General features: G+C 39.2%; 1 protein-coding gene across 2 annotated transcripts in view; it reads right to left on the bottom strand.

Annotated features, from left to right (window-relative positions):
• Positions 1-6,663: 6,663 nt before the first annotated feature.
• The window catches only part of col8a1a (collagen, type VIII, alpha 1a), a 141,692-nt gene continuing 120,536 nt past the window's right edge, over positions 6,664-27,819 (bottom strand). For both annotated transcript variants that reach the window (XM_020511015.2, XM_048602499.1), the window contains one exon: positions 6,664-9,428. In XM_020511015.2, coding sequence (XP_020366604.1) covers positions 7,498-9,428 — 1,931 coding nt within the window. In that variant the 3' untranslated portion in view covers positions 6,664-7,497. The remainder of the gene's footprint in view (positions 9,429-27,819) is intronic.

Genomic DNA, 27,819 nt, shown 5'->3' with positions numbered 1-27,819 from the left:
GGTCTTTTACCTGGGATGGGGGAGTCCAATATTAGAGGGCATAGGTTTAAGGTGAGCGGGGAAAGATTTAAAAGGGATCGAAGGGGCAATTTTTCACACAGAAGGTGGTGTGAGTATGGAAGAGGAAGTGGTGGAGACTGGTACAATTACAATATTTAAAAGGCATCTGGAATGGCACATGAATAGGAAGGGTTTAGAGGGATATGGGCCAAACGGTGCCAAATGGGACTAGATTAATTTAGGATATCTGGTCAGCATAGACCAGTTGGACGAAAGGGTCTGTTTCCATGCTATATACATCTATGACCAGTTCATACTATTCAATAATATCTGCACCAACTACTATGTTCTAGATGCTAGGGGCTGGTCACCTGTAAATTTCACTGCCTTCACCAATTGACATCCTCCTTTCACGCCTTTCTGAATTTCATCTAATGATTCATGAGGGGAAACGGTTGCATGGTAATAATGTCACTGGATGAGTAATCCATGGGTCTGAATCATGTTATTGGTAGATAATGAAATGTAAATGTAAATGTCAACACCCACAACCTGAGCTACAGATGTACTCCACAACCGTAGAAACCTACGGGCGCAACACGCTCAAATTGGCAAGAAAATGGGAAAAACAACCCACAAGCCTGGAAAATGGCAGAACAACACCCACAATCCGAGCTACAGATCTACTCCAAAGCCTTAGAAATGTGAATTGAATAAAATGTGAAATTAGATTAGACTAATGGTGACTGTGTGTTAACCCATCTGGTTCACTAACGCACTTTATGAAAGGGAATCTCCTGTCTTTGCCTAGTCTGGCCTACATGTGACTCCAGACCCCCACAAGGTGACTGACTCTCAACTACCCTCTGAAATCATTCTGGATAACTAGGGATGGATGACAAATGTGGATCTGGTTAGCAACACCCATATTCTGAACAAAAATAAAAAAGAATTCCTTCATCATAGCTAGATTTAAAAAAGCAATAGTGAGGGCCTTTTGCTACCCTGTGTCCAATTACTGCACATTTAGTTTGACAAAATACTGTCCTATTGTAGTCATCCGTCCTGCGTACACAGCTCCAGTTCATTTCTCTCTCTCTCCAGTTAGTCCTGATCACTTATGGCACTTTCAACAGGTTTTATCAGCTTACCTGATGAAAACCTTTTTCATAATCCACAAAACAATTAGGTGTACGTATCTTTTTGACATTGTACTTCTTTTGCTTAACACACTCATCACTGCTGTAGCCACTTGAGCTCTGTAACTCCTAGAATCCCTACAGTGAGGGAACAGATCATTCAGCCCAACAAGTCTACACTGAATCACTGCCCCCATCTTTGTAGTTCCCATGGCTAACCCACCTAACCCACACATCCCTGGGCACTAGGGGCAATTTAGCATGGCCAATCCACCTAACCTGCACATCTTTGGACTGTGGGAGGAAACTGGAGCACCTGGAGGAAATCCACGCTGACACGGGGAGAATGCGTAAACTCCATACAAACAATTGCTCGAGGCTGGATTTGAACCCAGGTCCCTGGCACTGTGAGGAAGTACTGCTAACCACTGAGCCATCATGCTGCCCTCTTCTTAAAATCTAATTAATTATAGCTAATGTAATGGTTGCTTTGACGTCTAATCCTTTTGTGAGATTGTTGAAGCATGTGTAATTTAAGATGCAATGCTCTTTACAGTTTGTGGTACTTGCCTCTTGCCAATTCCCTTTAATTGTCCACTTCCTTTCAGATGTTAGCTGAGGGGATAAGGGGAGGCGATGGCCTAGTGGTATTATCGCTGGACTGTTAATCTGGAGACTCAGATAACATTCTGGGGATAGTAGGAGCTGCAGATGCTGGAGAATCTGAGATAACAAGGTGTAAAGCTGGATGAACCCAGCAGGCCAAGCAGCATCATAGGAGCAGGAAGGCTGACTTTTCGGGCGGTCTAGGCCTGAAACGTCAGCCTTCCTGCTCCTATGATGTTGCTTGGCCTGCTGTGTTCATCCAGCTCTACGCCTTGTTATCTAACATTCTGGGGACCTGGGTTTGAATCCTGCCACAGCAGATGGTGGAATTTGAATTCAGTAAATACCTGGAATTAACAGTCTAATGATGACTGTGAATCCATTGTCAATTGTCAGGAAAAACCCATCTGGTTCACTAATGTCCTTTAGGGAAGGAAACTGCCATCCTTACCTGGTCTGGTCTACATGTGACTCCAGACCCATATCAATGTGCGTGACTCTTAACTGCCCTCTGGGCAATAAATGCTGCCTAGCCAGCAACACGCTCATCCCATGAATGAATAAAGAAAACAAAAAGCTACTTATTGTTTTCACTATCCAACTCTCTACCTAAATATATTGTGAAAATAACACTCAAAATATTTTATTCTCATTTCTTTGTGTATTTGAGTCTGGAGTTTCCCAGCGCCTAATTGAGAATTAACATTCTGTAACTGTTAAATTATTTTTAGCATTGCTATTCATGCAGTTTGTAGATTCATGCCAACACTGAATAAAAATGTCATGAATGATCTCATAATAATAGTGTTTACTGATACACTAATATGAGCACATCAATTTTCTATTTTAATCTAATTGAGAATGTATCAAATCATGGAACTGTCTCTAGGAATTGATTTGAGATAATCACCTTCAACTTTGTTCATTTGGACAGTACTCAAAATGAAGACTCTCATTTTCATGGCTATGCCCATGTTGGAACAGAGGGGTGAGGTACTTAAAAGTAGCATGCTCTGGTTTCCTCCCACAGTTCAAAGATGTGCAGGCTAGGTGGATTGGCCATGCTAAATTGCCCATAGTGTCTAGGGATGTGTAGGTTAAGTGGATTATAGGAGGATGTATCTGTGTGGACTTGTTGGGCCAAAGGGCCAGTTTCCATTCTGTGATAGCAGGTGGGTCCCTGTTCCAGGATTGTGACCCCATTTGCACTATCTGGGAACTTTTTGGTGCCTGTTGGCATTTGATGGAGACTTTGTTCTTGGCACCTTTAGAAGTTGTGATCTGTCCTAAAGAGGAATTATCAGCCCTGAGGGGAGAACCTGCTCCTGCAATTCCTTCATTAAACGGCTTTTTTGTGATTGTTGTTCAATACTTTTTTAAAAAAAATTCATTCCTTAGATACCATATTGTAAGTTAGATATGTTTTCACTGCAGTGATTCAGTTCTAGGACTTTGTCCTGAAAATTTCTTTGGTCAGCATTATTTAAGTGTTGAGATGCAGTAGAGTTCTCAGTGATGAATGCCTCCTTGCATTTAGAACTGATGAAAATGCTGTTTGTGATTTCTAATGTAATGATAGGTCATGATTTAAAAACTAGGAGCCACTTAACTTAGAGAAAGGTTTTCTGAATCTTTTACTTAAACAAAAACAAAATCTGATCCTGGAACAAGGTGTAGAGCTGGATGAACACAGCAGGCCAAGCAGCATCAGAGGAGCAGGACCTGGAACACTTTGATAAGACATTGGGTGTAGCTTAGATAAAAAGAGGCCACCAAGTTTTTCTGTTTTAATGGAATCCATTGGTTATAGACTTACTGCAGTTGACCTTATTGTGAATGCTTGGCTGAGCTTTAAAAATAAAAAACTCCTGATCTGGGGTGGGGATTAAAGGATTGAGGGTTAAGATTAGTGCTGACGGCATGTCTTTTAAGGTGCCATTTCAGTACATGTTGCTGTTACTCTATGGCTTCTACTCAGGACAGCAGGCTTTGTATATTAGTATGAGGTCAGATTTTTGCTCCTGCCATTTGATTCTGCTATCCGAACCTGGATTTTGGTCCCTTTACTTCAGGAAGGATGTAGCTGTATTGGAGGAAGTTCAGAGAATGTTCATAGATTGAGTCCAGAGATGAGAGGTTTGTCTTAAGAGCGATTGAGCAGTGTCGGCCTATTGTCTCAAGTTCAGAAGAATGAGAGGAAGTCTAATTGAGATATACAAGATGCTAAGGGGATTGACAATGCAGACATAGATAGATAGCTTCCTCATGGGGCAATCCAAAATGAAAGGTAATAGTTTTAAGATACGGGTTAGCTGATTTAAAACAGAACGAGGAGAAATTACTTTTTTCGAAGGATCATGAATCTGTGGAATTCACAACCCAAAGTGCAGTAGATGCTGGGACATTGAGGAAATAGTCAAGAGTTTTATTTAGTATTGGGTTGAAGGGTTGTGGAAAGCATGAAAGTGGAGTTGTGTCCAAGAGAAGATCAGCCATGATTATATCAAATGGCAAACCAGGCTCGAGGGACTGAAATGCCTACTCTTACTCTTAGTTCTTGTGTTCTTATCTCTGTCAGTGAACGGTCAATTAAATTAAACCATATATTTTAAAATTTAACCTATTTTTCTAATCAACCTGTTCAGAGATGGGGACTTAAACCTGGGTCTACTAGTGCAGGTGTGGGGCTGCTACCACTGCACTACAATCTTCAGTGTACATGTACGTTCTTTATTCTTTGGTTGTTCCCCACATTGTTCTCTGGCCTAAGCACTTGTGAATTTTATTTGCTTTAAGGTAATTTTTAAAAGAGTAAACAGTGAATATGATTGTACTGAGCTGAGTAGAGTAGGGGAGAGCAATATCTCCTGCTGTTTTTGGCAAATCCCAGTCAATCAGCAATCATGATAATTGAGATCCTATTGATTTATTTTGAATGGAAACAAAAAATGAAGGATTGTGGAGGTATTTCATTAAGTATGAAGTACTGCTTGCTGCAAAAGTACACATTCATTTAACATAATCCCCAAAAAACTTCAACATCACAAAGGAAAATATAAATCATTATTTCACAAAACAAAAGATTCTTCTCAAAACGAATCTGAAAATGTGTTTAAATATTTAATACAATAATTTCCAATTCAGTACAAAAATTTTTTGATAATACAGACTTAGCATTAGTCCACAGAGGGGGAAGAAATTACTTTGAATTCAGTAAGATACTGAATATAATCAAAAGTGAAAACACCATGTCTAAAAGGCTGCTTATAGAATATATATTCTATACACTTTGGCAAGATTTTGAAGTTGAGTTATTTTATGCTTAACGTTGAAATTTTGTTAACTGTACTCTATTATTCAAATGCCTACGTTTTCTCCTGGTCAGCTCCCTCAACATAGCTTCTGTATGGGAACGTGGATAGATGGCTTGTTCATAGATTCTAATTATGCCTTTTGCTATGGAAAGTTGATGATTAATATTTCTTCATTCTCCAGTTATTGCCTCCCCCTATCTGGCATAGCTGAGTTTGGAATGATGCAGGATTGAGGAAATAATGGTGTAAACTTAAAACCCATACCCATAACCATATGATATGATAAGTTATAACACCAACACACGATGTCACTAAATCTCCTTTTAAGAAAACTGCCATGAAAATGATCATTATAAAAATAAAAATTCCAAAGTAGCTAACACTATAAAGATGTTACATCGTGACACACCAAAATAGTTTCCTGCAAAATAAAGCCTGACAAAAGCAAATCAACTGAGATTGTTCCTATATGTAGAAACAACCAAAACTGACATACTGATACAGTGTCAATTAAAACCAAGTAGACATACCGTTTTGGGGCTATTTATCATATATTGTGAGCTAACAAGAAGGTATTGAAAAGTAAGATTGGAAAACCAGAGCAGAGACATCCATTGGCTAAAGTTTCTTTAATTCCATCTCATTAAAGTTTTACATTTCCCTTGTATTTCATGGAAACTGAATTGGAATTAAAGTAAAAAATAATTGCAATTCAAACTGTCAAATGGAAGGAAACATGATAAATCTCTCAAGCTGTGAAAATATTGCAAATGATTCAGTTTATCAAAAGCTGATGAAAAGTTGGCATGAACAACAGAAATTTTATTTCAAATGAACAAATTACTCTAGCATCTTGTATGGCTGTTGATTGTAGCTTTTCACATTTTGATGCAGCCTTTCTACTCGTATACAACTTTAGACAATCAGTAGTAAAACAAATAAATTATTGTTGAAAAGTTGGAAATTTTATTCATAGTTACAACGGGTAGAATTCATCAGCAAACTGTAGTTATCTACTTCAGCTTTTATACCTGGTTCAGGTAATCTTGGACAAAATATGTTTTTTTTTCTATATTTGGAAAGCTTAATGAGCTCTTTAAACATATATTTAAGAAACAAAAATAAAGCAATGCACAAATGGCATTAAACTTTCTTTCTAACATAAGATAGAATTGGTGGCACAAGCATGTTTTGCACATTCAAAATTATAATCATTTGGTAATTAATGTTTAAATTAAAAAGCCCACAGTGTTGTATCTATTTATGGATGTCCTAGTGTATTTCTTTGCAACTGACAAGCTAATTCATGCATTTATTGAAGAAATGCCTCATCCAAAATAGTGTTTTCTTGCCACTTTCTGCTCGGACTACATCTGTGGCTCTTCAACTAAGTGGTGTGGAAGTGCTCAAGTACAGACATTGGATAAATACTAGCATTATACTTTTTTAAAAAGAGCTCATGGACAGAAATCGTAAGGCTACAGTGGCCTGCACAAAAATCCTTCATCTTCCCTCTCAGAAGAAAATGAATTTCTTCTTGTTTCACAAGAAACCCATTGTTCATCTCATTTTATCAGTTTTCAGATCTCTGCTCGTCAAGTGTGTTTTTTTTCACTGTGGTGGTGGATGACAAGACGTTGCCGCTCAGTACATGGTAGGCTGCTTTAAATCCTTGATGTACTGCTATTACCTCCTTACTGTTTACTAGATGAAGGAGATACCACAATAATTTGTTCATGTTTAATCATACTTTGTAGATGAAAATAGTCTTTTATCCCTTTTCCCTCTTTTGCAATCCAGCCATTTTCTTGAAGTTTTTTTTGTGTGAATTTGCTCTCATAAAGAGACCGTATTGCTCCTGAGAACTGAAACATTTTTTCTCTGTTGCACCCAGTAAGTGTATAAAGCAGGTAAGATATACCATTTCAGTATATCATATATAGATGTGAAGTATTTACACTAAACCGAAAACCTACCTCAACTCCAAACTTAATTAAATACCCCCTACATTGATGTGCTATTTAGACTCTATTCTTATATTGAGTGTGATTTTGATAACTCTGATTGTAATTGGAAAATTAGCTGCAATTGTTCAAAACAGCTCTCTTGTGTAGATTTGAGTTGATTTTGAGAAGCTCTGCAAACTTAAACTTTGGGCTCATGGCAGGACAAGTACATTTTTATTTCATTGATTTGAGTCCACTCTTGCGTCTTGGTGTATTATTCTGTGTTTCACAACACTTTAATGTGCATTTAGAATGTGTAAAACAGACAAGTCTATTCATTCTTTGGGTTCTCCCAGCAATGGCCTTCCATCAAAGAAAGAATGACAGTTAATCATCCTACAAATGTCAGCAATTGCTTTTGTAGTGAAAATTTAACTTTTGTAAGATAACAAAGATCATGTTTTAAAAGCTTTACTTGTTTACATTTGATTTTTACATTGGATACAATAAATATCCAGAAAAAGATGAATGCACATAAGGGCCTGAATAAAGTCCTGCTGCCTGTTCAGATGGAAGCTGCATCCAGACTTTGTCACCGTGCGTTAGTTCAAGAACTGAGCTCCCAGAAGCTTGATCAAGAATCCCCTTCTTGTATTCATCATATGTATACATTTGTGGTTCATTGTTCTTATATAATGCTACCCATACATTAGCACCCTTGCAATGAACATGATATGAAAAATAATAAATTCCTGGTATCTCACATGTAAAAATGCCAGTTTGTGGATTGTAGCTTTGTCTGCCATTGTATAAGATTTTATCAAATTTGACAGGAGATCCTGCTGGCGGGAAAGGCATTGATAGCTTAGCAGTGAATGCAGGCATTTCTGGACTAATTCCTATAGGTTTCCCTTTTTTACTTGGTTGAGCGTATCCTTGTGGTGCCTTAATGCCATCAATTCCTGGCCCCATCTCTGGAAGTTGAAACTGTCTTATATCAGTTGGTTGGCCTGGTGGGCCCGGAGGTCCTGGAGGGCCAGGAGGGCCCGGTGCGCCTGATAATCCTTGAAGACCTTCTGGTCCAGGTTTTCCTGTTGGTCCAATGTGTCCTGGAACTCCAGGTTTCCCTATACCAGGTAGCCCTGGTGGTCCTGGTAGTCCTTTCTCTCCTTTCGGCCCAGGAAGACCCGGTGGCCCTATTGGACCACCTGGACCAGCAATCCCTGGTATTCCAGTGGGGCCTTGGATACCTTTCTCTCCACGAAACCCGATTTCCCCTTTCAATCCTGGTAGTCCCGGTCGTCCAGGTAAACCAGATGGGCCTTTCTGCCCCAGGTCTCCTTTTGGTCCTATTGGTCCTGGCAATCCTCGTTGACCTGGTTGTCCATCTTCACCAGGATATCCTGGTATGCCTGGCAATCCCTGGACACCTGCTTCTCCTTTTGGACCTTGAGGACCTTGAGCACCAGGCTGCCCATACTCTCCTTTCACTCCTGGGAAACCTAAGCCACCCACAGGCCCGATTTGACCCTGAGGCCCTGGCAGTCCTCTTGCACCTGGAGGACCAGGAATTCCAGGAGCACCAGCAACCCCAGGCTCACCTTTAAATCCCTGCATCCCCGGAGGCCCAGCCTGACCACGTTCACCTTTTGGCCCTGGAAACCCTGGTTTTCCTACTCCTGGCATTCCTGGGGCCCCTTGTAAACCAGGTAGTCCTTTTTCACCTTTCGCCCCTGGAAAGCCAGGTTGACCAGGAAGTCCACCTAGACCTGGCTTTCCAATACCTGGCATCCCTGGAGGTCCTTGGACACCGCGGGGCCCTGGAAAACCTTGCAATCCTGGTTCACCTGGGAATCCTTGTTTGCCTGGGGCTCCTGGAGCTCCTGGAAGACCATTTAAGCCGGGTTTTGAGATGCCTGGTAGACCTGCAGGGCCTGGTTGCCCAGGTGGCCCTTGTGGCCCCCTTAAGCCTGGCAATCCAGCTACACCTATTCCTGGCATTCCCTTTGGCCCTACAGGACCTGGCAATCCTGGCATTCCTTTCTGTCCTGGCTCTCCTCTTGGCCCTTGTTTTCCTGGCAATCCTGGTCTACCTGGCTTCCCCAGTCCAGGCATTCCAGAAGGACCTGGTAGTCCTTGTGGTCCTGGTGGTCCCATTGGCCCTTGTTCTCCTTTTGGTCCCATGTCACCTTTGCGACCTGGCAATCCCATCTCTCCTGGTTTACCTGGCATTCCTGGCATTCCAGGCTTCCCAACACTTGGAAAGCCTGGTTGACCTGGCAGACCTGGTTTTCCGACTGGTCCTTGAAGATCACGACCTGGTATTCCTGGCAGGCCAGGTGGTCCAATTGGTCCTCTTGCACCAGGCTCTCCTGATGGACCCTTTTCACCTTTCATTGCACTTGGAAATGTTGGTATCATTTCTATGAACAAAAAAAAAAATTGAAGTGTAAAGTATTTGCCTCTGATTTTAATAGTTAAGAAAATATTTGAAACTTCTGATGTCATTGAATGTTTGGAAATTGGTTGAATAAATGTACATCAGTTTAAAAAAAATCAAAACAATTATTTGTACCCATCTGTACAACCTATTACGAATGTTATACAAGTCCTGCAAAACTTTACTTCAGCTTGTTACACATTTGATCATGCCTTGTCATTATACTGTGAGTCCATATTTATAAAAGCAAATCCCTATGTAAACTGACACCAAAGATCACATTTTTAATGCTCTCCTGACTAGCAGGGTGCAAAGTAATTTTTCAAGGAGTCTACTTTTTGATTTTCATTGGGTACGTTTTGGTTTTCAAGGACTGCTTTTTCACTCCTAGTATTTTATTTATTAATCACATAGTAATATTATCTTCTGTATTTGCATTGATGTATGGGCTATTTAGTCACATAAAAGCTAAATTAGAAGAACCAAATCAATATCAAGGGTGCATTAAATTTAAAGCCACAGCACTTAAGAAAATCCTTGGTTTCCTCAATAGCAGTATTTAAATTAGCTCAGGCATAAGTTAGCAACAAAAGTTGCTTCTCAACAAAACTAATACTTCTCCATACAAAAAGCAATTACCTTAAACATACTTTTCATTATCTGTGAGGTCACAGCTGTTACCTTCCCATTGCACATTCACAAAGCTGAAATACTTTAACCAAGCAGTTGTTATCCTTTTTTATTGCATCTCAGATCTCAATCTCAGATTTAAACTTGGCAATTGACACAGTATTCATTTAGAACAGCATCCACTGCACGTTTTTCCCATATAGCAACCCTTGAGGATATGCAGCTTCATTATAGAGGTTCTACATTCACGTGCAAACATAGGAAATAGGTGCACGAATAGGCCATTCGGCCCTCCGAGCCTGCACGACCATTCATGGCTGATCATGCAATCTCAGTATCCCGCTCCCACCCTCTCCCCATACCCCTCGATCCCTTTATCCACAAGGGCCACATCCAGCTCCCTCTTGAATATATCTAATGAACTGTCCCCAACAGCTTCCTGTGGGAGACAATTCCACAGGTTCACAACTCTGAGTGAAGAAATCCTTCCTCATCTCAGCCCTGAATGGCTTAGCTCTTATTCTTAGGCTGTGACGCTTAGTTCTGAACTTCCCCAACATCAGGAACATTCTTCCTGCATCTAGCCTGTCCAATCCCATCAGAATTTTATATGTCTCTATGAGATTCCGCCTTCATTCTTCTAAATTTCAGCAAATACAAGCCCAGTCGATCCAATCTTTCCTCATATGTCAGTCTTGCCATCCCGGGAATCAGTCTGGTGAACCTTCACTGGACTCCCTCAATAGCAAGAATGTCCTTCCTCAGACCAGGAGACCAAAACTGCTCACAACGGGCCTCACCGAGGACGTGTATAACTGCAGCAAGATGTCCTTACTTGGACATTCAAATCCTCTCACTATGAAGGCTAGCATGTCATTAACTTTCCTCACTGCCTGCTGCACCTGAATGCCAACTTTCAACAACTGCTCCACCATGACACCCAGGTCTCATTGCACGTCACCTTCTCCTAAACTGCCACCATTCAGATAATAATCTGCCTTCCTGTTTTTGCGACCAAGCGGATAACCTCACACTTATCCACGTTATATTACTTTTGCCAAGTATTTGCCAAGTGTAGGTAATTCATTACCTGAGTGATTTCAAATTTTCCTGGCTTCCAGTTAACTGGTTTAAAACTCCTTTCTTTGCAATTTCCATCTGCTTCCCTCCTACCCATGCAACCTCTCTCTCTTTCATCCCTCTCCTCTACTTCTTTGCAGCCTCCCTCTTTCTTCCTCTATCCCTTTGCAACCTCCTTCTCTCCTACCCCAGTCTCCCTCACTATCCCACCTCATCCTGTCACTCTTTAACCCTCCTGTCATTCCCACCCTCATTACAGACTCCATGCCACGCCCCCTGCTCCTTTTGTCTCCTTTCTTTCCTCCACCACTCCCACCTCCACTCCTGCCAAATGTCAAACCTCTCCTCAAACCCTTAAATTGACTTTCTTTTTGAGGAGTATACCAGGAATGCTTTTTAAAGTCTACTTTGAAGTTATAATGAACTTCATGCATTTATATGTTTCTGACTAAGTTATCATAACCTGATATGGAACACAGGAATCTTCACATTAGAAGCTATATTGGCACTATTTCATTTCAGATTCTGGGAGATCTACGTCTGAGCCAGCTATAAGTATTGACACTGTTAGGTCTGCTTCTTAAAAGCAGCTAGCAGAATCAGTTCTATGATACTACCATTCGGAAAAATAACAGAATTTAGAGTACTATTATCAACTCCCTCCATTCTTTCATTGAATCATTCAACATGTAAAGTTTATAAAACTCATGACAGCTCTTTAACATCCTTATTGTCTACTCCCTGTCCCCATCACAGATGTTCTCCCTGGTTTATGCTCTCAGCTTTGCACTAAATGATTCTTAACGTTTGGTTATTTCAGTTTTCATTCCTTCACCTTTGAATTCACCAACCTGCCATCTTCCCTAAAGCTTTATGTCAATTTAATTCTCCTATGTCTATTTATGACCAACCTTTTGGATGACCCCTTAAAGAAACTTCCATCAAGTCTCAACACTGAATGGTTCACATTGATAATCAATTATTTGTCAACCAATCAGTCTAGGGTAAAACTTGTTAGATCATACTAAAATGTTCATGATACCTTCCTGTTTTAACATTGTGTCCCTATTTAGTAATACATTCCGCTGTGTATTTTTGGATTATTGAAAGGCTGAGTTAATAACCTAAGTAAAAACCATTGAATAATTATCTGCCAGAAGAATTTGCCCAGGTTCTAGTCTTCCACAGTTCCATGTATAAAACTATCATGCATCTACTCTGACTCTTGCCTGTGGCCCATCTATAAGGAAGATGGGACTAAGAGGATATAGATGAATGCAGTAGCACAGATTGTTGGCCATGATAATTTGTATGACTTGCCCTCGTCTTCTTGCTTTGCACTGTAACATCTGGGATGAGGTTAGTTTGTACTGTTTTTTGTGAGGTCTGATCAGACACTTAGGGAGGAATTGTAACCAAATCCAGCAGATAGATAACAAATAGGATTAAAAGCAGCACTGGTTTTAAATCCTGCCTGATTTTACTTGTCAGTGAAATTTACAGGCAATACTTTAGAAATGTAATTACTGTTGTAATGTAGGAAACAAATTCTAAATTGTAAATCCAATTTGTTTTACTTTCAACTGTTTTTATTGTAAAAGCTTATGCCAAATGAATAGTGTCAAACACAGGGTTATCAGATTAGATTCAGCATATAAATTCAGTCTGATATATCTGCACATAATCAGCCCTTGCCTTTCTCCAATTCTGAGGAAGAGTCACCGGACCCGAGACGTTAACTCTGATTTTTTCTTCACAGCTGCTGCCAGACCTGCTGGGCTTTTCCAGCAACTTTCTGTTTTTGTTCTTTCTGTTGTATTATTCTAACGTTCTTACCATTCTGTAAATAGACAATACTACTAGCAAACAATAAAAGGATAATAAATTATATTTACTTGACTGATGAGAATAATCATACAGCATTCCCTACACTAAAGTCTTCTTAATTGCTTCGTCCTCCTTTTCTGAAGAAAATTTGTGCTGATAGAAATGGTTACTTTATCTCATTTCCAAGTGATTGTCTCATGATTAGACAGTTTTGAGCTGAATGGATTTTTAAAAAGAATATTTTTTTTCTCTGTTCTTGTGTTTAGTATGACAATTTCAAAGTTTTGTCTGTGTTTGTTGCAGAATGGCTACAGTGGTTTGTTTGATGGCTATTTAACTGTGAAGGGCATCACAGCAAACTCACTCTGGAGTTTGCTTCACTTCATGTGACATTAACACGCCATTGCTTTCCAGCAGAAGTTGTTGGATGGTGTTCAATAGTGAGAACCTGTCATTTCTGCCCCTACATCAAAATATTAAAAACTCTTATAGCCATTCAGATCCAATGCTCTGAGATTAGCTAATGTTGTAGACAAGTGTAATGAGAACATCCGTTGTTGGTGCACTCAGCTTCTAACTGCTATACTGGGCTGAACCATCAAGAGGAGCCACTGAAACCTTTGTTTCTTTGACCATAAATGAATCCTGGCTTTGACAAGATCCAAGAAATTCTTTTTGAGAAGAGGATTATTTTTCCCAGCCTGGAGGGTTATATTTCAACTATTACAGCTGCAATGTGTTTCTCATTTTAAAAGAAAGCTGTCTTCACTGGATTCAATTTAACAATACAGGAATTTCTCTACACTTTAATGTTTCTACAACTTAGAATAAAATGGGTTGTTTGACAGAGTCAAGTAACGTTAGTTTTGTTTCTACAATCAATTGCACATATTAAGAGTATTTAAACAGTCCTGACTGCAAATTGGAGCATTAGGAGATCCCTCAAATTGTTTCCTGATAGAAATACTGTAAATTGTGCCTTCAAAAATCTTCAATAATTTCATAGATATTATTAGAGAATGGAAGCAGTTTGGATACATGTGCAATCAGCTCAAGAGAGTATTCATGTTAATTAGCATTTATTTTAAATGAATGTTCCAATGAATTTAATTCGGGGAAATGAGAACTGATTGATTCCAGGTAAAAGTATCCTTTATTAAGATCTACAGAATAAAAACTTTTTATTAGGCAAATTTGACTATTTCTTAGTCAGGATGGTGCAGAACTATTTACATGCCAATACCCTTTGCTGTCTTTGTGTTTTCTCAAAATCATTGCTTTATTCGGGTCCAATCTTGTACTGTGCACAATGTATAAAGATCTCTGTACTTTTATGGGTATGAATCCATTAACTTTATTAAAGCATACAGAGGCAGTGACCCCATGCAGTATATCAATATTAATGCAGGTTACCTTTTCTTCTGATTGTGGTGCACAAGTTAAATTGCTCTTTTTAAAAGCTTTGTGCTTTCCCCAGCTCAAGAACGATTTGTGACTATATTCAACATGAGTTAACCAGTTGAGCCCTCTCATGATTATTGAGATATCTAAGAGGAGACTGGATTGGCTGTATGGCCTTTTCCATCTTATGAACATTATCCAGAGGTACTGTAATGTGTTAAAAATAATTCCAGATGAGATTTTCTTTGTCACCTTTTCGGAATGATGGTGTGTATTTTCCATGTTATCATTCAGGGAGGGCAAACACAGTTTGAAGAAAGATATAAAATGAACACAATGGTGCAATGTGATAAAAAGAGTATTAAGGCATAACTGTTTTTGCAATCTAATTCTTTAATCATATTTAAGCACTGACATAATTGCAACAACACCTTCCATATTTAGTTTTTTTCAAGTCTCATAGTATTATCCTTTCCTTTCGTGTCTCCTTTGATTCCTGCCTACTTTATTTTACATGCTGCTTATATTTTGTTGAGTAGCTTTCAAAATAGGTAAGAGTGATTTCCCTACATTGTTTTTATGACTATTTTGATGTCAAGGCCAAGGATACAGTTGTGGACAATCATGAATGCTTATTCCTTTTAAATGGACATTTCCTTCTGCTAGTTACAAATTCTGCATGGTCCAGGAGGAAGCCTTTGAGATCTTTATTTAATACTTACTTTCCTGTTTGCATTTACTGGAGGGAGAAGACGGAGGAATGGATACTCGACTAAGAAATGATCCATTTGGCAGTGAGTTGCATATGTTACAAAGCTGTAGATCTGACTAAGGATCATGTCCTAAACCGCAAGACTAAGTTACAGTTCTGAATCATGCATTCCCAGACACTGTTGTGATTATTTGTAACAGATAGTCTTCAGGTTATATTTTCTATTCCTGTTTGCCACTTAGATCATAGCTGTCTGGTTTGTGTAAAAACATGGTATGTTTTAGGAATGGGCAAACAATTCATTTTTAATAAATCCTAAATCCATCTTCTCACTGTTTCTCTGAATTCCTTCTTTCTCAAGAACCACATGAATTGTCTGTTGAATTTTTTTTGCTATAATTTTATGCCAATGGCTTTTTCTGGTAATTGATTCCATAAGAATATACACAGTAGTGTAAATAAGTGTCAATTGATTTCCTTTCTTAATTCCGATTTCATATTTTTAAACTTGTTTCCCCTGTTAGCTAAAGTGTTTGTTGTAAACCATTTCACTAATTTTCTTGCACATACTTGGGAGGTTTTATTAGGTTCTCTCAAAGTCTTCACTTTTTCTGAAAAATCAATTTAGATTTCTAAAACCATATATTTTGCAATAAATTATTATCCTAAATTGGAATAGTACTAAACTGAAATTACAAATTTGGTAAATAAATTATGAAAACTGGAAAATTGATGCAAGACTGGATAATGCAGGAGATGCAGAGCAAGTGTCCAATTAATGCTTAATGAAAACGTTCACTTATTTCAGTCTGTAGCTCTCCTTTGATTCAGACTGCTATAAAGAAAGTCTCTGTCTAGGACAGAAACTCATGATCTAGCCTGTAAATCTGTATAGTTGAATGTAACAGTACTAACCATTGGTGGCTTATAGTCTGATACACTGCCTATAATGGAATTCTTGTATTGTACTTCATTTTTGAAAAAAAAAGCACCAAGAAACGGAGGTATACCTTCCCAAAGGTTCTTCAGGAACACCAGAACCTCCGTTCTGATAGATCATTGACTTGAAATGCCAATTCTGTTTCTCTTTCCACAGATGTTAACTGACCTGCTGATTTTTTTCCCAACATATATTGTGTTTTAATTTCAGTATTCTAGTGTCTGCAGTTTTTTATTTTTGCCCACAAGCAGATTCAGGGTTCGAAACTTCAGAGTCAACGGCAGTTAACTTTCGAGTAAACTCACCCAGTGTTTACTGAACAGCAATTAAACCTTTGAATAAAAGCAAAACACTGCAGATGCTGGAAATCTGAAACAAACAGAATGCTGGGAAAATGCAGCAGGTCTGGCACCGTCTGTGGAGAGAAACTGAATTAATCTTTTGAATCTGGAATGACTCTCCTTCGAAAGACCAGATTCAAAACGTTAATTCCATTTCTCTCTCCAAGGATAATGCCAGACCTGCTGAGTTTCTCCAGCATTCCTAGGCTTGTTAGCAATTAAAGCTGGCAGCTCTAAGACATCACACATATATACTTTAGGAACAGAGCAATAAATGCTTGATTTGGTATTTGTTGCATGGGAAAGTCAGCTCACTCACCTGTATGAGCTGCTGCTCGTGATGTAGGTTACTGCCACCATCCCCTAAGTGTAGGAAACTACAGAAACTGCTTAGCCTAGTATGTTAAAGAAAATCACTTCCTAGTATAGCCAGAACTGTGTCTTGTTGCTAACAAGATGTGGTTTATTACATATTAGCAACTAGCTACAGGTTTCGTTGATATGATAGACATTGTCATTGAGACTTTGAGGGGAATCAGATGTTAGGTGACATTACATTGAGATCCATAGCTGCCCTGCCCACAAGTTATGGGACATCATTATTGTGGCTAGTGCTTATGGACTCCTCTGAACTATTACATCTCAAGATGTAATACATCTTGAAAAGCATTAAGAAACATATAGTAATTTTAAATATAGAAATTCAAGCATGAATTAAAAATTCCTTAACTAATAATGGAATGGCAATCACACTTAACGAGAGAAAGAGCTCCTGGGTTCTGACTTTTAGCCTCTAAAGCAGCTTAACTCTAACAACACCTAATTTTTATTTAATGACAAGTAAAGGTTTGTATCTTTACAAAAGCTTCACTTATAAATTTATTAAACTGAGATTGTAAATTAGATGATATAATCCTCTCCTCTCAAAACAGATCACATTTCCCTTGAGGAATGTTACAAGTGACTTGTTCAAAGTTGCCAAAAGACAACTGCTGTTAACCATACTACGTGAGATAGATATTTATGCAACATACTTCTATGGAGAATTTGTTCTGCTCATTGAGTCTGAACATATTCTTTCAACAACACATAAAATGCCAAGAGTCCCAACAATGTTAATTTATGAGCTGGTGCTAATGTTTTTATTGGCAATTTCACTGACCACTTAGGTGTTTTAAATAACAGACAAAAACAGCATACACACTCTTTGTCTCATTGCTTTCCAATTCATTTTCCACTCATTTCAGTACAGATTGATTGATCCAGTGCCTGTGTTCTTCAGTTGTAGTCTGGTTTGAGTTAAGTGATTATATATGTTTTGTCTACCATATTTTCCTGTGCCTTACACATCTGTACTATTTAAATTAATATGAAAACTAATGTTGCTTTAATACATAGCAATGGATCTCAGCCAGGCATTTGTGGATTAGGAAGTGCAGTCATCTGACTGGAGGTATATTTCTTTGGAGCCTCTCTCCATTTAAATAATAGTCCTGCCTTTGATTCTTCCCAGCAAGTTGCATGATTTTACACTTTCCGACATTAAACTCTTCAACCCATCTATATATACTTTTGCAAATTCCTTGTCTTCAACAGAACGTGCTCTCCCAACTATATTTGTTCATCAGAAAGTTTAAAAACAAAACTCTCTCCACTCCAAGTTGTTGCTATAGATAGTAATTAATTGAAGCCCTAGCACTAATCCTTGAGGCATTCCAGTTACCTCTTTCCAACCTGAAAATGACCTAATACTTCAACTCTCCCTCTTGTGTGTTAACCAATTCTAATCCCTGTTAATACATTGTCCCTAATACTGTGAGTTTCTTCTTTGAAGTAACATTTTTGTGGCACCTTTACTGAATGCCTTCTAAAAATCAAAATTTATTACATCAACCACTTCCCCTTTATCAATTCACTTGTTATATCGTCAAAGAACTCTGGCAACTCGGTTAAGTATGATATCCTTTTCACAAAACCATTGAACATAGAAAGGTACAGCAAAGTACAGGCCCTTTGGTCCACAATGTTGTGCTGACCTATTATCCTACTAAGATCAAACTACCCTGCATACCCTACATATACTATCATCCATGTTTCTATCCAAGAGTCACTTAAAAGTCTCTAAAGTATCTGACTCCACTACCACTGCCGGCAGTGCATTCCACATGCCCACCACTCTCTGTGTGAAGAACCTACCTCTGACATCTCCTCTCTACCTTCCTCCAATCACCTTAAAATTATGTCCCCTCGTAATGGTCATTTCTTCCCTAGGAAAACGTCTCTAACTATCCACTCTATCTATGCTTGTCATCATCTTGTATACCTCTATCAAGTCACCTCTCATCCTTCTTCGCTCCAATATAAAAAAAAGCCCTAGCTCCCTCAACCCTTCCTCATAAGACATGCCCTCCAGTCCAGGTAGCATCCTGGTAAATCTCCTCTGCACCCTCTCTAAAACTTCCACATCCTTCCTATAATGAGGCGACCAGAACTGGGCACAATATTCCAAGTGTGGTCTAACCAGGGTTTTATAGAGCTGCAGCATAACCTCACGGCTCTTAAACTCAATTCTCCTGCCAATGAAAGCCAACACACCATACACCTTCTTTACAACCCTATCAACTTGGGTAGCAACTTTGAGGGATCTATGGACATGGACCCCAAGATCCCCCTGCTCCTCCACACTGCCAAGAATCCTGCCATTAACCCTGTATTCTGCATTCAAATTCGACCTTCCAAAATGAATCACTTCACACTTTTCTGGGTTGAATTCCATCTGCCACTACTTTGCCCAGCTCTGCATCTTGTCAATGTCCCGTTGCAACCTACAACAGCCCTCCTCACTATCCACAACTCTTCCAACCTTTGGCAAACTTGCTAACCCACCCTTCCACTTCCTTATCCAAGTCATTTATAAAGATCACAAAGAGCAGAAGTCCCAGAACAGATCCCTGCGGAACACCACTGGTCACCGAGCTTCAGGCTGAATACTTTCCATCTACTACCACCCTGTGTCTTCTATTGAACAGCCAGTTTTGTATCCAGACAGCCAAATTTCCCTGAATCCTATGCCTCCTTACTTTCTGGATGAGCCTACCATGGGGAACTTTATCAAATGCCTTGCTAAAATCCATATACACCACATCCACTGCTCTACCTTCATCAATGTGTTTTGTCACATCCTCAAATAAATCAGTAAGGCTTGTGAGGTATGACCTGCCCCTCACAAAGCCATGCTGACTATTTCTAATCAAACTGTGCTTTTCCAAATAATCATAAATGCTCTCTCTCAGAATCCTCTCCAATAATTTGCCCACCACAGAAGTAAGACTGACTGGTTTGTAATGTTGACTCTGCTTGATTGTGTTAGGTTCTCTAAAATGTCCTGCTCACAAGTGTGTCACATTAGTGCTTTCCCACTTCACTGGAACCCTTCAAGTAGAGTCTGATTAGGCTGGGACTTTCTTCCCCCCCCCCGATGTGTTGGAGGCTGAGGGATGACCTTCCAGAGGTTTATAAAATCATGAGGCCATGGATAACGTGAATATCCAAGGTCTTTTCCCCAGGGTAGGGGAGTCCAAAACTAAAGGGCATACGTTTAAGGTGAGAGGGAAAAGATTTAAAAGGGATCTAAGGGGCAATATTTTCACATAGAGGGTAGTGTGCAGGTGGAACAAGATGCCAGAGGAAGTAGTAGAGGTGAGTACAATTACAACATTTTAAAGACATTTGGAAAGATACACATATAGGAAAGGTTTAGAGGGACATGGGTCAAACACTAGTTCAATTTAGGAAACTTGAGCATTGATGAGTTGGGCCAAAGGTCTGTTTCTGTGCCAAATGACTCTATCCAGTGAGCGCTGGAATAGTTCAACCAATGCCTCCACTGTCTTTGCTGCTCCTTCCTTTAATGCCTTTGGATATGGGCTATTAGATCCTGTTGACTTGTCTCCCTTTAGTCCAATTAGCTTGTCAAATACTTTGTTCCTCATTATTGAGACTGTTCGAAGAACATTCTTCCCATTAGCACCTTGCTAATCTGATATCTTTGGGATGTTAATAGTGTCCTCATGAAGACTGATGCAAAATATTTGTTTAAGTTCTAATATTTCTCGGTTGCCTGTTATTAGTTCCCCAGTTGCATCCTCCAGGGGTCTGTCATTCACTATAGCAACTCTCTTTTTATATAGCTGTAGAAGCTTTGGCTGTGTGTTTCCACTTTACTATTTATTGCACCCACAGTGCTATTTATCACCATACTAGTATTTTTCTTTATTAACAAAGCTACCCCATCTTTTTCTTTTTGTCTATTCTTCCAGAACATTGAATAACCATGAATATTGAGTTCCCAGTCTTGGTCACTCTGCAAGTATGTCTATCACATTGTTTTCATATGTCTATTTGTGCCATCAACTAATTTGTTTTGAATGCTTTATGCATTCAGATAAAGAGCCTTAAGATTTGTTTATTATTAGTGTCTCTGGTTATAATTTTTGCTGCACTCTTTTATATATATTTTCTTCGAATAGTTTCCCCACCACTAAGGTTAGACCGACTGGCACGTTATTTCCTGGTTTATCCCTTGCTCTGTCCTACACTTTTAGACCATAGAACAGTACAGTACAGGAGTGGGACGTTTAGCCAATGATATTGTGCTGAACATGGATGTCAAATTAAACTAATCCCTTCAGCCTGTCATCGGTCCATATCCCTCCATTCCTTACAAATTAATCTGCTTATCTAAAAGCCTCTTAAATACCCCTATAGTATTTGCCTCCACCACCACCCCTGGCAGCACATTCCAGACACCTACCACTGTGTAAAAAACATTGCCTTTGAGCTCCCCTCCTCCACGTAAATGCACATTCCTAGTATTAGACTGTTCAACCCTGGGAAAAAGATTCTGTACCGCTCCCCTCAAGTGCCAGTATTTAGCCAATTTGATTCACTTCATGTGATATCAAGCATTGGCTGGGCTCACTGGATGCTGTAAATGATGTGGGCCTTGACAACATTCTGGAAATAGTACTGAAGCCTCATACTGCCAGCTGTTCCAGTATGGCTACAACACTGGCATCCACCCAGAACGATGGTTCAGTGGTTAGTACTGCTGCCTCACAATGCCAGGGACCTGGGTTCGATTCCACCCTCGGGCACCTTTGTGGAGTTTGCACATTCTCCCCGTGCCTGCGTGGGTTTCCTCCGGGTGCTCCGATTTCCTCCCACAGTCCAAAGATGCACAGATTAGTTGCATTGGCCATGCTAAATTGCCCATAGTGTCCAGGAATATGCAGGCCAGGTGGATTAGCCATTGGAAATGCAGGGTTACAGGGATAGGGTAGTGGGGTGGGCCTGAGTGGGCAGTTATTTGGAGGGTCATTATGGACTCAAGGGGCCAAATGGCTTGCTTCCACACTGTAGGGACCCAACAATGTGGAAAATTGCTCAGATATGTCCTATCACAAAAAGCAGGACAAATCCAACCCAGCCCATTACCACCCATCAGTTTACTTTCTATCATAAGTAAAGTGATAGAAGGTGTCATCAACAATGCTATCAAGCACCGAGTTCCAAGCCAGTCTAAGCAAGTGGCTAGACATCTACTATATGGTAATAAGTGATCCCTCATCATTTTTTCAACTATTATTATATTGTTGTCAACATTCACTTTCATAATCATGCACCTGTACAGTTAATACCAGATTAAGTATGTAGGTAGTATTTAGAATGATTGTTTAATAAAATGTAGGGGTCACAAATTGGTCTGTTGCATGAGGTCTCCAGAAGATAAATAACTGTCCTGCTGCAGACAACAGTATGGTAACTTTACAACTAGTCGCCTGGATGTAAACTTGTCATTGCAGATCAATTGTCTGTTCTAGAAACTCACTGATTTTCATTTCAATCGCCAGAAAGTTGAAACGTAACCCAGTTAGTACAAGGACTAAACAAAAATTTGAAGGGATTGAGTTATATAAAGACATGTTGAAAAGAAGCTAAGCAGTGTTTATACCATTTAAGATCTTGAATGAGGCCATGAATAAGGCTATTAGAGCAAAGCTTCTGTATCTCAGTGTAGAGGTCTTGTTACACTAAACACAGCTTCTGTTTGTCTTCATGTGAAAAACTCCTTGGCAAAACACTTTTGGAAAACGCTCAAACAGCCATGCATCATTTTATCACAGTAGCATAGTGTGCAAGGGAAGAGACAATGTGTTCTGACCTGATTTATATGATTACGCTGTATTGCAAAGAAGGCTTCACAGATACGCAGTTCATTAAGTGGCTCTTTAAACTGGTTTCCTGGCACAAATAGGGGAAAATAACAATTTTGCTTACCTTCTTCCTGTCTCCACAACAAAAAGAAAAAGCTCTTGTGCACAGTTCAACTATGATGGACAATGATTTAGCACCATTATCAAATTTCACTATATAATGTACTGACACCGAAGGAAGTATGGTTTACAGTGCAGTATACCTGTATTCTTGTTTGTGGATCATAGTTTAATACCAAACATCTTAGGGCAATTTTGTACCTTTGGCACTAGAACAGTGATCAGCTATCCCTTTGAACATTTCTGGCTTTTCATTCCACTTCAATCAACTTTACCTCCATGCACACCCTCCCCACTCACCATGAACATGTGCCTTACTCAAATGTGCTGTGAATTTGTTTATATTTAGAATATTTCCTGTTGCAAAAAAGGGAAAAAAATCCATTTTTAATGAGTCACAATAATTATAATAACACACATAGATGAAGGCAAGTACTTATTGACAATGAGAGTCCTCTCGTGGCTAATACTGTGAAATACACCCAACACAAGTGTGAAAGAACAGCAATATAATTGATTTCATTAGCTTTTCCAAAATAGAATGGATTAAAAATTAATACATGTGGCTCTTTTCAGAATGTATTCAGGACTGTTGTACAGATCAGCATGTGTCTAATCCATAAAAGAAAGCAGAATTGCTTGGCTTAGTTTTGGAAAATTAAATGGACCATGGGAATAATGTGGCAACATTGAAAAATGCTGAAGTAGCAAGCATCAAGTAATTAGGTTCAATGTAAGAATAGGAAAGATGAATAAGGATTCAAGATAAGGGTGATGGAATGCAAAAGAGCAAACTACAGGGAGATAAAAGGGTTTTTGGCGTGGATTAAGTTGTTATAAAAGTTACCACCCAGAGGTTAGATAAATGCTATGATTTGCAGTCAGATGAATGGACTACATACATATATTCCCAGAAGGAAAAATGGATTACATTAAATATTGGGTTCTAGGAACAAATAAAAACTTGGAAGACTTGAGAATGACTAGTTCTGGTAAATGCCAAGTGGAACAGAAGGACCTTGAATCGTATGTCCACAGATCTCTGAAGATGTTTGGATAGTTAGAAAAGCATAGATTTGGATTCCTATAGTACTCTTCCCAATCACTGGACAACTCAAAGTCCTTTAAAGTCAATGAAATATTAGAGAGGTGTAATCACAGTTACAGGAAATATGGCAGTAAATTTACACATTACAAGCTCCTACAAACAACCACCAATCAATGATCAGAATCTATTTCTGTGATGTTGCCTAATGGATCAGTATTGGATATACAGGAGATATTTCCTTCAAAATAGTGCCAGGACACCCTTGTATTCACCAAGCCAGTTGGTGAGACATTGGTTTAATACCCAATCCAGAAAACAGCACCTCCTCAGTTCTACACCCGATTGTCAGTATTTACTTGTTTCGCTTAAGGCCTTGAATGGGTCGTGAACCCAGAACCTTGTAACTTGGAGGCAAGAGAACTTCCAACTGACCCATAACTGATATCAGACTGGTAAAGTGGTTAAGAAGGCAGACGGTATAATTATCTTTATGAATCAAGACATAGAATATCAGCCCAGGAGGTTTTTCTAGAACTGTGTAAAACCCCATCAACTCCCTCCCTAACAGCATTGTGGGTCTACCTCCTGTAATGGATTGGAGTGATTCAAGAAGGCAGCTCACCACCATATTCTTATCAGCAATTAGGGATAGGCAATAAATAATGACCCAGCCAAGGAAACCCACATCCCATACATTATTTTTTTAAAATGCTGCAGTCGGAGTGCTGCATTCAGTTCTTGTAACTACAGTATATAAGTGTTGTGATTGCACTAGAGAAGGGATAAAATTTATTCATGAGTTTGTTGCCTGGTCTGAGAAATTTTAGTTATATGGAAAGATTGGATAGCATAGGCTTCTTCTCATTGACACAGTAGAGGTTGATGGAAGATTTAATTGAAATGTATAAAATCATGAGGCTTGATATGAAAATACAATATGGTGACTATTACAGAGATCTATCTCCAGGAAGGGCAAGATTGGCTTTAAATGTTCCTGCATTGAGGGTATAACAGAAAAGAAGAAAAGAGAGAGGAGTGGTGATTTGACTAAAGACCAATTGCAGTGCTGGACAGAAAAAAATGTCCCCGAGTCATCCAGGAGGAATCTATCTAGATCAAAGGAATGAAGAATGTGTACTTGCATTGTTCAGTGGTTTCTACAGACTACCAACCTATGGGAAGAAAGTAGAGAAAAAATTCCAAGGAAATTACTGAGAAGTGCAAAATATAGTTATAGGGTAGTTATAATGGGGACTTTAATTATCCAAATATTGACTGAGATAGTAGGAGTGAAAAAGACAGGTTAAAATAAAAATTACATTGGTGTTTCCAAGAAAGAAATTGTATTCCAACAAGAAAAGAGGCATTACTAGACATTTCTCTTGGCAATGAGGTGATAAAATGTAAATAGAGAGTCAGTGGGAGATGATTTAGGGGACATAGATCACTTCACCATAAAGTTTAGGTTAACTACAAAAAAGAACAAAGAACAATCCAAAGTAAGAATAATAAACTGGGAGAAAGCCAACTTTGATGGGATAAGAATGCATATGGGCTGAATAAATTAGAGTCAAAGTTTGGCAGGAAAGACAATAGTTGAGCAATGGGCTACTTTCAAAGAAGAGGGCACGGTCAAAGCCTGAACTCCCTGGATCATAGAGAGATAAAAGATAGGGGGGAGAAAAAGTGTGCTTATGAAAGATGGGTGGTAGAGAATACAATTGAGAAGGAAGCTGGATACAGAAGATTCAGAGGGGAAGTAAAAATCAAATAAGAGAAGAAAAGGAGGAGAAGGAAAAGTGACTTACAGCCAACATGAAAGGAAAGCTAAATGTCTTCTGTAGATATATAAATATTTAAGGGTCATTAGAGGGGGAGTGGATCCCATTAGGGACCAAAAAGGGTACTTATGCATAGAGGCAGAGGACCAAAAGATATAGGAGCAGAAGTAGGCCACTCAGCCCATCACACCTACTCCACTATTCAATGAGATCATGGCTGATCTGATAATCCTCAACTCCGCTTTCCTGCCTTTTCCCCATAATCCTTGATTCCCTTACCAATTAAGAATCTGTCTATCTCAGCCTTGTACATACTCAATGGACCAATCTCAAAACTCTCTGTGGTAAAGAATTCCACAGATTCACAGGGAAGATATTCTGCCTCACCTCTGTCTTAAATGTGCGATCCTTATGCTGAGATTATGCCCTCTGGTCTGACGCTTTCCATTTCTTCTATACTACCTCTCATTCTTCTACATTCCAATGAGTACAGGCGTAACCTACTCACCATCTCTTCATACAAAAGGAAACGAGAATCGAAATTGCCAAAACACTGGCTGTAAACTTACAGTCTTCTTTGGACTTGGGGCTGGCCCAGAAGACTGTAGAATTGCAAATGTCTGTATGGTTATGTCGAAAGTATCTAATGGGTTCTTTATGGTATGATCATAATGATTATAAGATGACACATACACTTAAATAGGAAGTAACTATATTAGCTTAATCTACTTAATATATATTTAGAGACATATGCAAACTAATGAGTGAATCTATTAACTTAAAGTACATAATATACACATATATATACACAGATAAGCGAGTCTCACACTGTCTTCTATCCATCAGGGACTTTGTCTATGGTGGCACTTAGAGCTCTGAGATTCTATAGTACTGGTCTCACAAATTCCAGCCTGATGGTGTGAAGTCCAATGAGTGGGGCAAAGTCACTGATATTTTTACTATTCTGAATAAGAACTAAGAACATAAGAACTAGGAGCAGGAGTAGGCCGTCTGGCCCTTCGAGCCTGCTCTGCCATTCAATAAGATCATGGCTGATCCTTTCGTGGACTCAAATCCACTTACCCACGTTCTCACCGTATCCCTTAATTCCTTTATTGTTCAAAAAAAATCTACCTTTTTTTTGAAAACGTTTACTGAAGTAGCGTCAACTACTTCACTGGGGAAGGAATTCCACAGATTAACAACCCTCTGGGTGAAGAAATTCCTTCTCAGTTCAGTCCTAAATCTGCTCCCTCTAATCTTGAGGCTATGCCCTCTTGTCCTAGCTTCACCTGCCAGTGGAAACATCCTCTGTACTTCTATCTTATCTATTCCCTTCATAATTTTATATGTTTCTATAAGATCCCCCCTCAATCTTCTGAATTCCAATGAATATAATCCCAATCTACTCAGTCTCTCCTCATAAGCCAACCTCCTCAACTCCGGAATCAACCTAGTGAACCTCCTTTGCACCCCCTCCAGTGCCAGTACATACTTTCTCAAGTAAGGAGACCAAGTAAGGAATCTTAGGTTACATATTGAATCCCCACTTTGTAATAACTTCAGTCCTTTTCCAGCCTCAAAAATAGGTGTAAAACAAGTCCAGGTGGCCCCATGTGGACCATTCATGCAGATAGTTCCGACCTACCCTGAAGGTCAGGCAGACTTCCCCAAGTTAAAATAGGCCATGTTTGCGTTAGGCCTGTATCCCATGTACTTTCCCCCTTTATTTCAATTGCTCATTGTCATGTCCAATTAATCCTTAACAATCAACCTTTAATGGTCTGGTTTGAAAATATCATTTTTCAGCCCAATGCTACAATATTATAGTTAACATATTATAGTTAACAGAGGGTCTGAGGAAGGGTCACTGGACCTGAAATGTTAACTCTGATTTCTCTTCACAAATGCAGCCAGACCTGCTGAGCTTTTCTAGCAACTTCTGTTTTTGTTTCTGATTTACAGCATTCGCAGTTCTTTCAGTTTTTATTTATTACATTATTATATCCTTGTTCAAGTAAAGGTGAAAAGCCCAGCTACAACAGGACAGTCAGTTTAACTTCAGTAAGGGAAAACTTCTAGAAACAATAATGTGTTGCAAAATTAATGGTTACTTTGAAAAACGTGAGAGTTAATTAATGAAAGCCAGTATGGGTCTTTTTTATGCAAAACCAGAAACCAGAAACCAGAGGAGCTTAGCAGATATGGCAATATCTGAGGCTAATTATAGATTCCATTGTATAGGAGCCCTATCAGTCCCACAACACTGGAGGTAATAA

This window comes from Rhincodon typus, chromosome 11 (assembly GCF_021869965.1).
Source record: "Rhincodon typus isolate 14 chromosome 11, sRhiTyp1.1, whole genome shotgun sequence".
In the NCBI taxonomy this organism is placed as follows: domain Eukaryota; kingdom Metazoa; phylum Chordata; class Chondrichthyes; order Orectolobiformes; family Rhincodontidae; genus Rhincodon; species Rhincodon typus.
The sequence above is the reverse complement of the archived record's forward strand: the minus strand, read 5'-3'. Positions and strand labels throughout refer to the sequence as shown.